General features: G+C 44.2%; 1 protein-coding gene across 1 annotated transcript in view; it reads left to right on the forward strand.

Annotated features, from left to right (window-relative positions):
- The window catches only part of DYNC1H1 (dynein cytoplasmic 1 heavy chain 1), a 46,086-nt gene extending 39,815 nt beyond the window's left edge, over nucleotides 1-6,271 (forward strand). The window contains exons 68-78 of the mRNA XM_055795344.1: nucleotides 102-225; nucleotides 559-672; nucleotides 949-1,119; nucleotides 1,329-1,546; nucleotides 1,730-1,833; nucleotides 2,239-2,450; nucleotides 3,309-3,462; nucleotides 4,263-4,405; nucleotides 4,795-4,963; nucleotides 5,312-5,439; nucleotides 5,887-6,271. Coding sequence (XP_055651319.1) covers nucleotides 102-225; nucleotides 559-672; nucleotides 949-1,119; nucleotides 1,329-1,546; nucleotides 1,730-1,833; nucleotides 2,239-2,450; nucleotides 3,309-3,462; nucleotides 4,263-4,405; nucleotides 4,795-4,963; nucleotides 5,312-5,439; nucleotides 5,887-6,015 — 1,666 coding nt within the window. The 3' untranslated portion in view covers nucleotides 6,016-6,271. The remainder of the gene's footprint in view (nucleotides 1-101; nucleotides 226-558; nucleotides 673-948; nucleotides 1,120-1,328; nucleotides 1,547-1,729; nucleotides 1,834-2,238; nucleotides 2,451-3,308; nucleotides 3,463-4,262; nucleotides 4,406-4,794; nucleotides 4,964-5,311; nucleotides 5,440-5,886) is intronic.
- The last annotated feature ends 9,246 nt before the right edge of the window (nucleotides 6,272-15,517 follow it).

Below are 15,517 nucleotides of genomic sequence, written 5' to 3' on the forward strand. Positions count from 1 at the left end.
TGTAGTATTGATAAGATGACTTGTTACTCTTTGTGGTGATTATAGCCAGGATCCATAAGCTGTACACTAAAAAGCACTTGTTCTGTTTCAAAACTTCACAGATGGGTGATGCTGAAGAACGTTCACCTGGCTCCTGGCTGGCTTATGCAGCTAGAAAAGAAGCTACATTCCCTGCAGCCCCATGCTTGCTTCAGACTCTTCCTTACCATGGAGATTAATCCGAAGGTAACGCTGATTGGAAATCTGATTCTCTTGGTAGAGTAACCAGCTTGCAGAGCCAAGAGTGCTACCTGGGGAAGGTTTTCTCCTGACTACTTTTCTGCGGTAAAGAAAAAGGAGAATACATGCCTGTCACGGTAGTTAATAGCCTTGGTTTCTGATAACTTCAGCGTAGCTGGAAATTTCATACCGTTCCTTTTGCTGCTTCCCCTACCCTCCAAAAGAAAGGTTGTGTGTGCTCACAATGAGGTTTTAAAGCTATTGCAAACTGTGCCCTTAGAGGGATTTAATTTGGTGAAGGCTAAAGGAGCTGGGTTTGAATTTATTGCTCTTTTCTAGGTACCAGTGAATTTGCTGCGTGCTGGCCGTATCTTTGTGTTTGAACCTCCTCCTGGCGTAAAGGCAAATATGCTGAGGACTTTCAGTAGCATTCCAGTTTCTAGAATGTGCAAGGTAAGGCTGTGGTTTATGTAGATGAAAGAAAATGGAAGAATGTGTTCATTAAAATACTACCTTAAATGATAAAAGCTCAGCTTCTAAGATGTATGTAGAATTCTTTTTTTCTTACGGAAGTAAAGTAGTACTTGCTGCTTCTGTTGGTAGAACATACTCAGTTTGGGTAGCAATCTAGCATTAAACCTGATACTTTCTAGCCTTTTTGGCAGGCTTTGATTGCGGTAAGTTCACTGGAGTAACAGTTGAATATTTTTTTTCCTCTCCTCTTCCTAGTCTCCCAATGAGCGTGCTCGTTTGTATTTCCTCCTTGCCTGGTTCCATGCCATTATCCAAGAGCGCTTGCGCTACGCTCCGTTGGGTTGGTCCAAGAAGTATGAATTTGGAGAATCTGATCTGAGATCTGCTTGTGACACAGTAGATACATGGTTGGATGATACAGCAAAGGCAAGTAGTGTTGTGTACTTAGGTATAGGTAATACGTAATTACTTAAGATCTTCAGTAAAACAGTCTGTTCTGGAAACATTTAGTAAATTAAATGAGTAGGCACAAATAACCTGATGGCAATTTAACTTAGTTCTTGAATTTGATTCCTCAATCAGCAGCGATGTGAAAAGGATTGTTTCCTGCTAATTACATTGTATGTTATTTATAGGGTCGCCAAAACATTTCACCTGACAAAATCCCCTGGTCAGCACTGAAGACACTGATGGCACAGTCTATCTATGGAGGTCGTATTGATAATGAATTTGATCAGCGTTTGTTAAACACTTTCTTGGAACGTCTGTTCACTACTTTAAGTTTTGATAGTGAATTCAAACTGGCTTGCAAAGTTGATGGGCACAAAGATATTCAGATGCCAGATGGAATCAGGTATAATTTTTTCCTTATCCTGATCTCTATGTACAGCTTCTCTTCTTTTAAATTTAAAAAAGAACCCTAACCTGTATCTCTGTGCTGGAATTTAGCTGCGTAAACATTTGTCTCGGGCAAAGAATTACATTGCCATTCTACTAGAGGAAGCCTTCTAATGACTATTAAAATTCTGACTTGCAGGCGTGAAGAATTTGTCCAGTGGGTTGAGATGCTACCAGATACACAAACGCCGTCATGGCTGGGCCTGCCAAATAATGCAGAGAAGGTTCTTCTCACTACACAGGGTAAAACCAGAACTTTAACAGTGTCTAGCATAGATTACCAGGCCACCATTTTAACTAAAAAGCAGAAAAGAAATACAAATCCTGCTTAAGAGTTAATGGCTTTCTCCTCCTCCCTCAACATAGTTGCTTTAACTTCTGCGAAGTAAGACAGTTGAATAATCCAAAAACTGATGGGAAGCTTGTGAATTAAGGAAAGTTACATTCAGCTTTCCAGAGTTCAAGCTCTCATCTTGATTCTGGAAAGCTTTATTGTCAGCTCCAGAGCCACCTACAGCTAGGCAGCTCTGAATCTTAGGTCTAGACTCCAGGTTAGGGAAAAAGAAAAGTCCTAGTTCTTGCATGTAGTAGGATGTTTTCATCTTGATGCTACTGCTTCTCTGACTAACAGCCTATCTTCTGGTTTAGGCATAGATATGATCAGTAAAATGCTGAAAATGCAGATGCTAGAGGATGAGGATGATCTAGCTTATGCAGAAACTGAGAAGAAGACAAGAACTGATTCCACATCAGATGGTCGCCCGGCCTGGATGAGAACACTGCATACCACAGCCTCTAACTGGCTTCATCTTATCCCACAAACTCTAAACCATCTGAAGCGGACTGTGGAAAACATTAAGGTAAGAACTAATTGTTATCTAATGTGGGCACACAAAGTGCATAAGCTGGGGTGCATTGGAGCAAGTGCATTGTGATTTGCAATTACTAATTTAACTGTTGGGGAGGGACAGTGGAACCTGTGTCAGTACTGACTGCGACTGCCGTAGCTATGTAACGCCCCGCTGGGTTGCTTGAAATGGTCTTAAGTTGGCTTATGTCTTCTGGGGCTTATTTGAAGAAATACAATGGCAAACTGTTTATCATCAAGGGTACCAGTTCTGAAGCTTCTCTGTGAGCAAGAAACAAGTGCTTCCTGTCGTACTTGTAGCACTTGACTGCTACTTGTGGTAGTGCCTTTACAGCCTGTGTGCATTAATTACTACTAAAGTTTAGAGGCGGTCGGTGAGGGGGATAGGGCAGCAGTTTCTGCTGACCGGGAACAGAAAGTGCAAGGGCTGGAGGAAACTTTCGAGATCTGGACAGTAGTACCCTAAATGCCAACTGGGGAATAAGCTCCCCGACTGAATGCGGTCATGAGTGCCTAACTGCTTCTGAAGACTTTCCCTGGGATAGTAGGTGAGAACCTTTTGTTGCTGATGGAAAGAAATCCAGAGTTGATTGGAAGGAGTGCAGCAGGCAGTCTGCATTAATTGTTCAACTGAGACTTCCACTTCCTTGCTTCTCCAAGGGAGAGGAGATTGTTGGTTGTAAAACACTCTCCACAGTTGCTTTCTGCACCATAGACTGCATCTTCGCGTTTGATGCTTGTAGTCACAGTGTCGCTGGTCAGTCCATCCAGGATTTTGGGGTTGCTTTTTGTGGCAGTTTTCCAGCAAGAACTTTGATCTGCAACTTACTTTCGATGTTTTGACAATCAGGATCCTTTGTTCCGATTTTTTGAGAGAGAGGTGAAGATGGGAGCTAAGCTGCTCCAGGATGTTCGTCAGGACCTTGCAGATGTGGTTCAAGTGTGCGAAGGAAAAAAGAAACAAACCAATTATTTGCGTACACTTATAAATGAACTGGTGAAAGGTATGGCAATTCAAATTAGCATCTCCCGGTGCTCTCTTTGCCTCTTGCACTCTGTAACTTAGAAGCTATTATGCTCAGCAGCTTAGAAAAAAAAATGCAGGAAAATTGGGATAGACTTTACTGTTTGACACAAGCAATACTTCTGAGTCAAGCATAACATTCCAGTTGGTTTGGGATTTCAGGCTGAGGTAGCTAATATTAGGCTTTTTTTGTACAGTTTATATCAGCAGCTTAATTTCTAAGCTGAAATCTTATTAAATTCTTTCAGTTTCTGAATTGTGACGGAGCAGTTATTTACACCACAAAGCGAGTAATACTGCTGCTGTGAAATCTCGTAGAAAATATTCAGGTTCTGTAAACTTCTGTTTCAAGATTCTACATAAATGTGGAATTTTCACAGACATCCCGCTTCTAGTAATACGTGAAGATCTGCCGTCTGCTTTGAACAAAAGCCTTTCCTGAAACAGATATTTGAGCTCTTCAGGTTTTTGCTGAAGAGCTCAAATCTTCATGAAAACTTGGAAGATCAGTTACTGCAGTACATAGCTGTGTGTAACTGAAGTTGCTGTTGAGGGGTTTCTGTAACTGGAAGGCATTTTAAATAAAAAAGTAGACCTGGAGGCCATCTGCTTTGTAATCTTTGAAAGTGCTTTTACTTACAAAGGAGACTTTTTAAGACGGAGGCTGATATCCTGGTCCAGGTCTAAAATGGATATTGCGAGAAAAAGTTAAGTGTCAAAATTGCATGTAATTCCAGCTTGTATGCAAACAAAACTTAATTCTAATCACATTTTTCATAGGTATTTTGCCTCGTAGCTGGTCTCATTACACAGTGCCAGCTGGTATGACTGTTATTCAGTGGGTGTCTGACTTCAGTGAGCGCATTAAACAGCTGCAGAGTATTTCCCAAGCTGCTGCTTCTGGTGGAGCAAAAGAACTAAAGGTATCTCATGCCATCTTCTTTTAGAGGTTATCAGTGGACCTGTGTAACTACTTCATGGAGTCTTCACATCAAGGCTTCTGAATAATTCCTCGGGAAAACAACTTCAGTCAATGTTCTCTGAAATGTGCTTGGAAATTCTGTTGAGTATCTCGTGATCTCAAGGTGGAGAGGCTTAGCGGGCTAACCATTCACACAGGTTAAAGGGAAACAGTATTTCAGAGTAACAGAAGACGTAGCCTTAGAGCAAAAAGCCATTTAGCAGTTACAGTGTTTCAGTAGAAGCAGGAAAATTCTAATGTAAATAGATTGCTGAAGTAAAAACATTGATAATTATTAATTAATACTGCGGCTTGATTTATTTATTTTAAAAATTTCCCCCCCTCAAATAGAACATCCACGTGTGCCTTGGCGGCCTCTTTGTACCAGAGGCGTATATTACTGCTACAAGACAGTATGTTGCCCAAGCAAACAGTTGGTCTCTCGAAGAACTTTGTCTTGAGGTCAACGTTACAACTACACAGAACGCAGTACTGGATGCATGCAGTTTCGGAGTCACAGGTAAACTTACTGAACACACTCTCCTACAGAAGGGGTTCTTGCTCTAAAACGTTCTCAGAAGCTTTTGATATTAAATAGGCTATATCAAGTGAAAAAGACGGTATCATTGCAAAAGTTAAACAACTTCAGGAAGCGTGTATTAAAGATTAGCTTGATTAGTTAGTAGGGAAGTACTTCCAATGCTAGTAGATCTCCAGACTCGGCTCGGTATCTATTTAAGCAGTGTTGCATAGTTGATACGCTACAACCTCTTTGTTTTGCTGTATGAAATACCTCTCATTTAGTGGACTTAGCCCATAAATGGTACATGAAAGCTCATCGAACTCTAAATTGTGTTTCAATTTACAGGCCTGAAGCTTCAGGGAGCTACATGCAGTAACAACAAGCTGTCACTTTCAAATGCTATTTCAACTGTACTGCCCATTACACAGCTTCGCTGGATCAAGCAAACAAATGCTGATAAAAAAGCAAATGTTGTAAGTATTGATACAGATAATTTTACACAAATAACTCTCATAATTAGGTAGACCTAGCATTTTTTTTCCTGAAGCTTTACAGATGCTTTTATCTAGCACCATAAATCAAATTGTTCTTTTCTTATATTCTCAGTGCCAGTTAGTACCTAAATTCCAGGCTAGCAGCAAACAGCACTAGTGCTGACTAGGTCTTTCCTTTGTAGTTAGGTAAGGAGAGGCATCCAAAAGTACTAATGTTGTTTAGACCAAAACTTGAATTTATACCTATAACTAAGGCTGTGCTTCAGGTAAATTTTAAGCCTTTTTTTTTTTTCCTCATATTCCGAGTATTGAGTTATCTGAGACTAAATTCCCATCTCTTAAACACCTTAATATATATATTATGGAAACGCCTTACACTCTTCAGCTACCTTACATAATTTTTTCTATATTTGTGTTTTTCCCCAGGTTACTTTACCAGTTTATCTGAACTTCACTCGTGCTGATCTGATTTTCACAGTTGACTTCGAAATAGCTACCAAGGAAGACCCCCGTAGCTTCTATGAACGTGGTGTTGCAGTCCTCTGCACCGAGTGAAAAGTTTTGTTCTGACTGGTTAATACTGTAGTAATTGTCAGTCTTCTATGTAGTATTCACCTGTACTTTTGTAACCCGGTTAGGTTAGGTTGTCAGATGGATTTGTGTTAAGTTGACTAGAAAGAAAGGGGGCAGTGCATCGGAAAGCTGATAGGCTACATTTCTTCAGCAGAAAATTGGATGAGATTCTTAGATGGTTAGTGGTAGGTGTGATATCTGATGGATCATGTTACATGAAATAAAACCTATAGCAAGACTTCTGACTGTTTCTGGAAATATAATTCTTACAGTGATAATGGCTTTTTGGTCTGGAAAAACGGTACCCATGATCTTTACAGAGAATAACAAGCAATAAGTTAGTATTCAGACATATTGTTAACCTTACACAGCTCAAGCAGCAGCCCATTCAGCTAACCTCCAGTAACAGGGACCTTGCAATGTAAAAGTCTTCAGTAAGACACAAAGCCTGACACTATCTGATGCTATTGCATGAATTATTTGCAGTGAACTGGCTCTTGCTTTTAAGTAACCTGTGTTTAGACAGCTGTTGCGATACATTCAGAAGCGAGCGTCTTCCTGGAAGCTTAAGCCCAGGAGGATAGTATTAAATGCTTAAACAAGACATTACAGTATTATTTCAGAGACTCGTATGTGACTAACTGTTACCAAATTAGGGGAGCTGGGAGTTCCTGCTAGTTGCTTGGGTTGCTGTAATGGTTTGGGTATTCGCTTGCTTTCTCTTGAGCCTAAATTCACTGGGGTAAGCGTTTCTACCCTTCTGACCATCCTGTCGGAAGTGTCCTCTGTAACAGAGACCAAGTGTTCAAAGATGCATACGAATAAGACAGGTGCTCAGCCTTTCAATTGCAAAACAAATCTCAGGAGCTTGCTCCTTCCTTCCAGTGATCTCTCCTATGAACACAGTGACTTTCTGAACCTGCATCAACTCTTAACTCATTTTTTCCTGTGGCAAGTGGTTCTACAGCACAGGCACATGTAGGAAGAAAAATTATCATCTCTGCCTACCTTACATACTTGTTTCAGCTGATGCCTACTAGGTTACTAAAACAGAGAATTCTTGCTGTCTCCATACTGTTTTCTATAGCTAATCTCTGCAGGTTGAACTGTCCTGGCTGGTTTTATTACCTTATGAAGAATGAATCCCAGACCTGTGCATCATGTAATCTTTCTCAGCTGCTTGTGGTTCACATACCCAGTTCTGAGGAACTGAGTCCGCTCAGTTTAATGCAGTTCAGTTGGTTGTAGCCAAACCTGCAAGATACTCACCTCACACCTGCTTCCCTCCTCTGGCGCAGTAGAGTAGGTCGGACATGAAGCACCAAACACTGACATGAAGCAGGTGGGAGGTAAGCTATAGCTATCAAAAACTAATTGAAACCACACAGTCGTTCTTCCTTCCCTCCTCAACAGACCCTTGTAATGCTTGTTTTGAAATCACACTGAAACTGAGCAGGTGCCTCCTTGTACTAGATACAGGAGTTAGGCTGGTGCTTCAGGAGGCCCTAGGCACCAAAGGAGCGCCCAGGTGTAAAGTGCTGTGATTCTGTGGACATACCCTAGCTAGTTTTCACTTAAAGTTCACATAAAATACCCCCTGCATTTGTAACAGGCTTGAGCTACTTTTGCTTAAAGCTTGTTCAGTTCAGGTACCATCTGCAAAAAAAATCTCTACCATTCTTCAGAAACGTTTGTCCAACGATTTATTCATACCTCAGATTAAGTTGCACGGAGTTTCTTTCTTCTTAGTTTTTCACTAGCAGCCTCTGGAATGGGAATCCCTTGTTTTCTTTTAATTAGGGGCTGTTTGGCCATTGTGCCATCGCAGTCAGCTGCTAGTATGGATTGTGGAGCACCGTCACTTGGGCTTGCAAGGAGATCTGCGGAGGGTGAAGGGTTAATACCGGTCCGTGAGGAGCAGTCAGGTGTCAGCCACATGGGGGTACCTGCTTCTGGGGCTCTAGGCAGTTCAGATGATTGCAACAGGCCTATGGGGAAATCCTTCTCTTGGCTAGGGAGTCCCAGGGGTGCTGGACAGTCGTTTACTGCCTGAATTTTGCTGACACTTGTTTCTGGGCAGAGCCAGTCTGGAGGTTTCGGGGTGGACTCTCCATCTTCTGAAGTATCAGCATCCTCCAAAGCCACTGCTCCTGGGGTACTGTTCACCCATGGTGCGACTTTTCTACTATTTAAGGAATTCAAGCTACAGTCGGAATGAATGGATGCATCTTCTGAATCACCATCATAAGGATCTAAAAACTAAAATAAAGGTCTCTAAATGTGGCAGATGCTCATTTTTCCATTTTAAAAAAGCCAACGTACAGTAGACTTCAAAACCACTTTCAACATCAGTCACAGACTTCCTATAGGTATTTTTGGTTTTCCACACATTCCCACCTAATATTTTAATTTCTGGGTGCTGCACTGAGAACAAGGCTGCTGCATCACAGCCACACTTACTTCCAGTCCCCTGCGGTCCCTTGCTTTCTTGAGTCCTCCAGCAAGTGGGCTAGGCACAACCTATTTAAGAGAGGTTGGTTAACATAGGTTTATAAAGCACCATCCTATGAACTATTGCTCAAAGTAAAACCAGAGTAGCTAAAAATCTTAAGAGGAAGCCAGATTGTCCCCTTTGTTAAAAGATAGTGTATTTCAGTCCAATTTTTAAAGTCAGCCTAAAATAGAAGGACTTAGGAGAGCTATGGCAAGTCTTACTACACTTAAAACATCACTATAAAGAGAACAATTAGTAATTTTATACCTTACTACCAGAAAAGTAAACCAAATTGGCATTTAGCTAATAGACAAGCTACAGAGTTTAAAGAGCTTCCCTCCAACACAGGGTCCTTTTTGTTCTTTTTACACAGGGATGATCTGAAATTATTCCTTACTAGCTGGATTACGAATCTGCTGTCCTTTGGAGAGTTCTGTAACACAAACCAAGTCCTTTTGGTCAGTCTCAGTATTGCTGTTGTAACACTGAGGTTTACAGGCTTCTTTTCCCCATGTGGTTAAACATGGACTTGTCCAAACCTGGACAAAGAACTTTCTGCATGAATTTGCCCTTGAGAACCACATCATTCAGAAGCAGTGCTTTTAGTCTGGGTCTATTAAAAAGAAAAAAAAAACAAAACAAAAAAAACCCCCAAAAAACCAACAAACAAACAGTGCCCTGTAGAGAGACTGCCTTTTAAAAGCAAACCACAGGTACAAAGCACTCACACAAAGGGGAAAAAAGGGTCCGTGCAAGGAAAGTGCTCCTTTTGAAAGAGCCAGCACAGCTGCTTGGAGAACAAGCTCCCAGTCCTTGCTGTGCCTGCTTTCAGTGGGGAAGAGGGGGAGTCTGAGCACAGCTGAGGCAAAATAGAGCTGAGCAAATCTGGACTTCCCACCCCAGAAACCTAAGGCTTTAGCAGAGGAACTGAAGTCCAAGCCCATCTGCAATTCCTGTGCTAGTTCAAGGACACAGAGACACCCCCACAAAGCCAGCAGGTAGTGCTGGGCAGTGAAGAAAAGCAGCTTCTGCTTCTCCTAAGTCCCGAGCTGGCACCTGCCTCAACACCCTCGGGGAAAGCAACCAGCTCCTCATCCAGGCTGGCACCTTTGCAAGCCCCTCTTCCACCCAGCCCAGCCAGACAGCTGGACTTCCAGCCTTGTTTCTCCCAGGAGAACATGGACAACTCCACTTTCCCCTGTGCTTTCTGGAAGGTAAAGTGGCTTCTGTAAGCCAGCGATCCACATGGACTAACAGCAAGCATCAGTTCTGAAGACTTTTACCTAGAAATTTAGTTCTCCACTCCAGAATCGGGTCTTTTTTCATCAACATTAAACACACTGGTTTGACACAACAAAGTTCAGGAAGTTACCCATATTCATAACTGCCACAGCAACAGAGATGCTCTCTTAATCTCACCCAAAACAGACAGTCAGAAGGCAGAGGGTCTCCACCCAGAGCTGTAGAAATCCCACCAGACCGGGAGCTGCTGAACATTAACCACCAGGAGCAACCCAGTTCAGCTTTAAGCACTCCTTAGCAGGGAAGCGCTTATGCTACATTTGCCTACCTGAAACGCTGACACTTTCCTGCCTCAGCCTCCCAGAATCAATTTCGCTAAAATTAATCACAGTTGTAAGGAAGAGCCTGATGGGTAGAACGGTGCTGGGTTTGGCGTTGTTGGGGGGGGTTCTGCTGTTCCTTTTAGGGTCACAAAACAAACAACCCCAGGTACCGCACTTTGGGACCTCCCTCTGCTAAGGCTGCAGGAGGAGTTGGTTGCCCATCAGGGAATCCCATCACCATCAAAACACTTCAAAGAGCTGGTCCTTACCTCCACGCTGGATTCAGACTCGGACTCTGTGCTTGACTCCACCACGCACTTCTGCTGCAGGGGAGGAAGGGAAAGAAATGCTACTCAAAGTAGACATAACCACAGCTTTGGGCTGAAGCTGAAGTTCTAGTGCAAACTGTAGATGCTGCGTTTCTCCAAAGCTTTCCCCTCTGAAGCCAGCTTGTCCTTCCAAATATCCCACACTTGTGCTGGTGGGTTGTGCAAGCAAGACATAAGGGAAAAATGGAAGTGTCCTGCCCCCCCAAAAATACAATGGGAAGCTATCCAGAACATGCCTTGTGTTTGCTAGGAACAGTTTGTGTTTGCAAATAACTTCAGGAAATGTGTTTTTTGATTTGCACTGAGGTTCTATTTGCTTCTTTGCCTTTGGTGGGCCTCTGTCTCAGAAACGTAACTGCAGATAAATAATTAAAACTACATTCTCATTTTTTCTGAAGCTCTTACTACAGAGACCTTACACAAACAAGCAGCTCCCCCCCCCTCGCCCTTATTCCCCAGGTGGTAGCACAGAAGTGGAATAGCTTCCTCCCTCCCTTTTTGTTCCTTTGCAGGTGACACCATTTGAATTAATTCATCCTCACCTGTTCTTCATACACTCTAGCATGTACATTCATATACCTTCTAGCAGACCTAGCTGCCCTATCAGGCTAATTGCAAAGCAACTAACACTTTTTAAATTGTATTTCAACAGGGAGATAGAAAAGCAGCAATTAGAAAAAAAAAAGTTACCATGTATTTATGTGCCAGTCTTTCTACGTAGCCTGGGATTTTAACAGAATCCTTCATCTCCTGAGCATCTACTGAAACAGGCAGAGGGTAGGAGAGCACATTAGAGGAAATCTTCTTGTAGATAAATTGCCCGGACATAGTAACTCCCTTTATGCTAGAAAGGTTGTTCAATCCTTTACAAAGTCTGTGTTAAGTTCTCAAACAAGCAGTTTCTGTTTAAAAAACAAACAGGAAAAAGCCACTGGCCTCTACCGTAACGATGACCTGATTCACTGGCCCTTCACACAGTGTTATAAAAATTTAATTTTTTTTAGAAAAGAAGCTTATACTCTGTAAAGTGGAATTTTTTTTCATTTCCCCTTTTTTTGTTAAAGGCACTACAAGTTTTCTGACTCTTCAGACAGGTATTTCTACTCAGGACACCAAACCATACCAGAGAGGGACAAATGCAAAGCCATGCTGAGAATCAACCCTCCATCCCAGCCCTCCCACCTGGGTATTCAGTGTGTGTATCCCCCCATCCAGGATTCTGCTGCAGGTTCTGCCTTCAGCCCCCTACCCTCCATGGGCTGCCCAGCCCCACGCCTCTTCCTCCGCTGCTGCCTCTTCTCAGCTGTGGCCATCCTGCTCCCAGCTGCGGCCATCCTGCTCCCGGCACCTTCACCTGCCTCCAGCTTTATAGCTCTGGCCCCGGCCGCCCCGCCCCCACCCCAGCTCCCTCAGCCTGCGGGTTGCACCCGTTTGAAAAAGATGGGAGTGAAACAAGGCAAAAAAGGGAGTAAAGTCCTCCTGCGACAGCACTTGGGGCCACCGCTGGAGGCTCCAGGTGGCCCTTCACAGCGCGCTCAGCAGAGCCAGCTGCATGGAGGTCTACAGCAGAAATGCACACGGAACAGCACGGCAGCTTGAGCCCTCCAGGCATCACATTTCTCTAGGTGTGATGTGTGTATATATATATATGGAGAGAGCACACGTACACACAGACACGCACACCCATCTACAGCTGAGCCTGCCAGGCCTGACGCGATGCTCCCCCTCTGCTCCCACAGATTTATGTCCTGGAGCCCTGTGTCATTCACGCGACTTTCAGGCTGGCAGAAGATATCAGTAGTCAGAGGGACACCCACCCCTCCCCTCCAGAGGCAGCCGGGCTACTCGGAGACGTTTCCTCCCGCCACGTGCTGCAGCAGGTGACCTCCCGTCTGCTGGACAGATGGATGCAGCTGGACACACAACGCTTTCTGAGCATCTCTCTTAATCACTTACAATCCATCAGGTGTGATGTGGAGGGCTTAGATACCACCACCCTTACTGGCCATCACTCACTGAGAAAAGGAACAACAACAGTTTTGCTATTTTTAAATACCAAGTATAGTAATTTTTTTTCAGATTTACCAGAGAACTAAGAATCAGGCCCATTTTTCACAAAGACACAGATCCGATTTGACCCTTTAAAGGCCATCCATTCCCTTTCTTCTCCTTTTTATAGGGAAATGAGGAACTAATCCTTTTTACTTTTTCAGATCGAGTCCTGTCCTTCCCATTATTTCCTTCCTATCCGGCTTTCTTAATCCTCCCACGCAACACAGAAGGTACTATATTTTTAGATTAATTTTAAAATACTTATAAAAGCCTTAGTAAAACAAGCATCTCACTTTGAAGCCAGCAGTGGGTTGTTGCTCTGAAAAGGCACCAGGAACAAGTCCCTGGGGAGGTGACAGCGAGAGCAGCTGCACTGGGAGCAGCTCAGACTCCACAAGCCTTCCACCCCATTTCTGTCTCCAGCTAAGCTGGGCCCTATCCCATACACCTCTTTTCTTCCCAGACACCTCCTTTTCCATCTCCTGACCTTCTTTACCCATGCCAGCACCATCTGATGGTTCTTCCCCCTTCTCTGGATTCTCCAGCCACTTTCAAAGCAGAGCACAGCAGCCAAAAACGTCCCACACACCCCCAAGGTGGGAGCTGAGAAGCACTGTGTGGTGCCTGCAGAGCCACCTGAGCTGAATGAGCACCTACAATCATCATCCTTAATCCACACAGGTGGCCTGGGGTACTTGCTCCCACAAGAGCCTGTCCACCGGTAGCTACTGATGCTTTATGGGCAACAGCTGTGAGTAAGCAGGCCCCAGCGCCTGGGGCTCAAGAGGACTGCTGGTCTGTGAGGGATTGCAGATGGAACTGTGACGGTGACGTGGAGGCCAGGCCATGGTGTGCATGAGGAACCCACCGCCAACACCTGGCTGTAAGGGGCCGGGCAGTAGAGCTATGGGAAGGTGACAGATTTCCAAGGAAGGTTTTGGGATTCTGCTTTTTAAAGCACACACGCAATGCTGTCACCAAGCCGGGGCGGCTTTCAGCTGTACCTGCTTGGTGCAGTATGTCCAAGGAGGGTGGCCAGAGGGTTTCAGAGGCACAGAAATGCCTGCTGGAGCCGTTCGTTGCTGTACTGCTGCTCGGTGCTTTGGCTGCCCTTGTCACCTTGGGAAAAGCACTTGATGTTGCACAGACCCTGCGCCAGCCCCAGGTAGCTCTGATTTCCCCCGAGCCCAGGCTTTCTGGCCAGCTGGGAATTCAGGTAACACGCTTCTCTTGTTCCCAACGGTGTCATTGCTCCTTGTCCCCCACTGCTTCACAGGGTGCCCTCGGAGGCCAGCACCGTGGAAACCTCTCTCAGCAGATCAGTTCAGCCTCGCTGTTTTAACTTCCATCTAATAAATGACAATTGCATCTCTCTCATTCCTTAAAAAACTAATCCCCCCGCCATTTGAAATACCATTGACTTCTACATACAGAGACCAAATGTACTGGATTGTCTGCTGTGAAATGTGCTAGAGGAAAAAAATGTAAAAATCTCATTTGTCCAAGATGAAAAAACCCCTTAAAGCTCTGGGGCTGGGGCAGCAGAGCCAGCACTACAGCTGAAGCAGAGGCTGCCTGAGGTTGCATGTCCATCAGGGAAGGGCTATGTCTCACCTTCTGCCCGCAGAACAGCCAGGATTGCCGTCTTCGGGAGCAGATTTAGGTGGCAGTTTATGTTGAATTATTAATTGATAATCTCGAATATCTCCCATTAGTCAATGGAAATGATTATCATTTAGCTGCAGATTGCATCTGCGAGCCGTGAACAGCGAACTGATTCACAGCGAACCGTATCTGAGTCACAGATATCTTGTTCCAGCCAAACCTCCCACCATAAGAAATGCAAAGGGTAGGGGACAAACTGGGGCTTTTGGCTTTCCAAGTGCAACTCTGCAGCCTCCTGGGTGCTTCAGCTGGGGTTTGGGGGCTGAAACCAAAGCAATCAGGCAAATAATACTTTTTCTGCACGGGAACAGAAGGTGGTGAACTTTTAGGAAAAAAACCCCAAAACTGAATGAACTCCCAGTCTCTGAAGGTCAAGATGAAGCAAGATGAGCCTTTTTAATTAAAGTCACAGCCCTTCCATAACAGTTTTCCACCCTGCCCAAAGAGCCCAGTTGACACCTCCTAGTGCTTTTTTCTCCCTTTACTCTCAGACCAGCATCACCCTGCCTCCGGACAGCCCCCACGCATCCCAGGGGCTCTGTGGCTGTCGGCACTCATCTGCTCCTGCTGCTGATCCGCTTCCAGCTGCCAGCCAAAGACAAGAAAGGTTATTCTCAGGGTACCTACAGGCAGGATCAGAATGAGCAGAGATCTTTCTATTAATTTTGGCAGAGGGCTTGGCAGAAGCACACACGTCTTACTACGAGTTGTCTTTGGGGGGCAGTGCCTATCTCTAAATGTTAATTCTCAAATACTGTTGGAGTTGCTGTTTGGCAATGAAGCCCAACACCAGTATTGCTTGTGCTATTTAGATATTAGGAGTTGCGTCTTTCACACATAAAACGTTTTTGTTTTTTTTTTAAATGCAAGGTGGGACTGTATCGTGGTAAAAGGGGTTTTACTTCATTTGTAATAGGGAGCAATCCAAACAAGACACCTAATCCAAATTAAGTTCATCAGATGAAGCCAGTGCAGATCAGAGAATGAAGATCTGCAGCTGGTTGGCCATATGGCCAACCCACCACCAGACAGTGATCAAGAACATTTCAGTCAAGCCTGAGAGCACTGTGGGAAGTTGGAAACAAGAGGCTGCAGAAACTGCAAGGTCTCTCTCACACTGTGTGTTTTTGCCTATGACCAGTGTAGGAAACCTTATAGACTCCACTTCCTATTAAAATCAAGTTGTGAGCAAAGACAGTAAAAGCACAGTTTACAGCTGCTTTGCAGAACAGAAATTGGCTTTTATCATTTACTTCATATATATTTGTACATACAGTGCAGTATATGACTGGAGGTACGGCCAAAGTACAACTGCTGCTGCAGTCTCCTCATTCCCACAGTTTGCCTCAAAAAGTGCTACTGCACCTAGTATTGCCAAT

This window comes from Falco peregrinus, chromosome 1 (genome assembly GCF_023634155.1).
Source record: "Falco peregrinus isolate bFalPer1 chromosome 1, bFalPer1.pri, whole genome shotgun sequence".
NCBI classification, from domain to species: domain Eukaryota; kingdom Metazoa; phylum Chordata; class Aves; order Falconiformes; family Falconidae; genus Falco; species Falco peregrinus.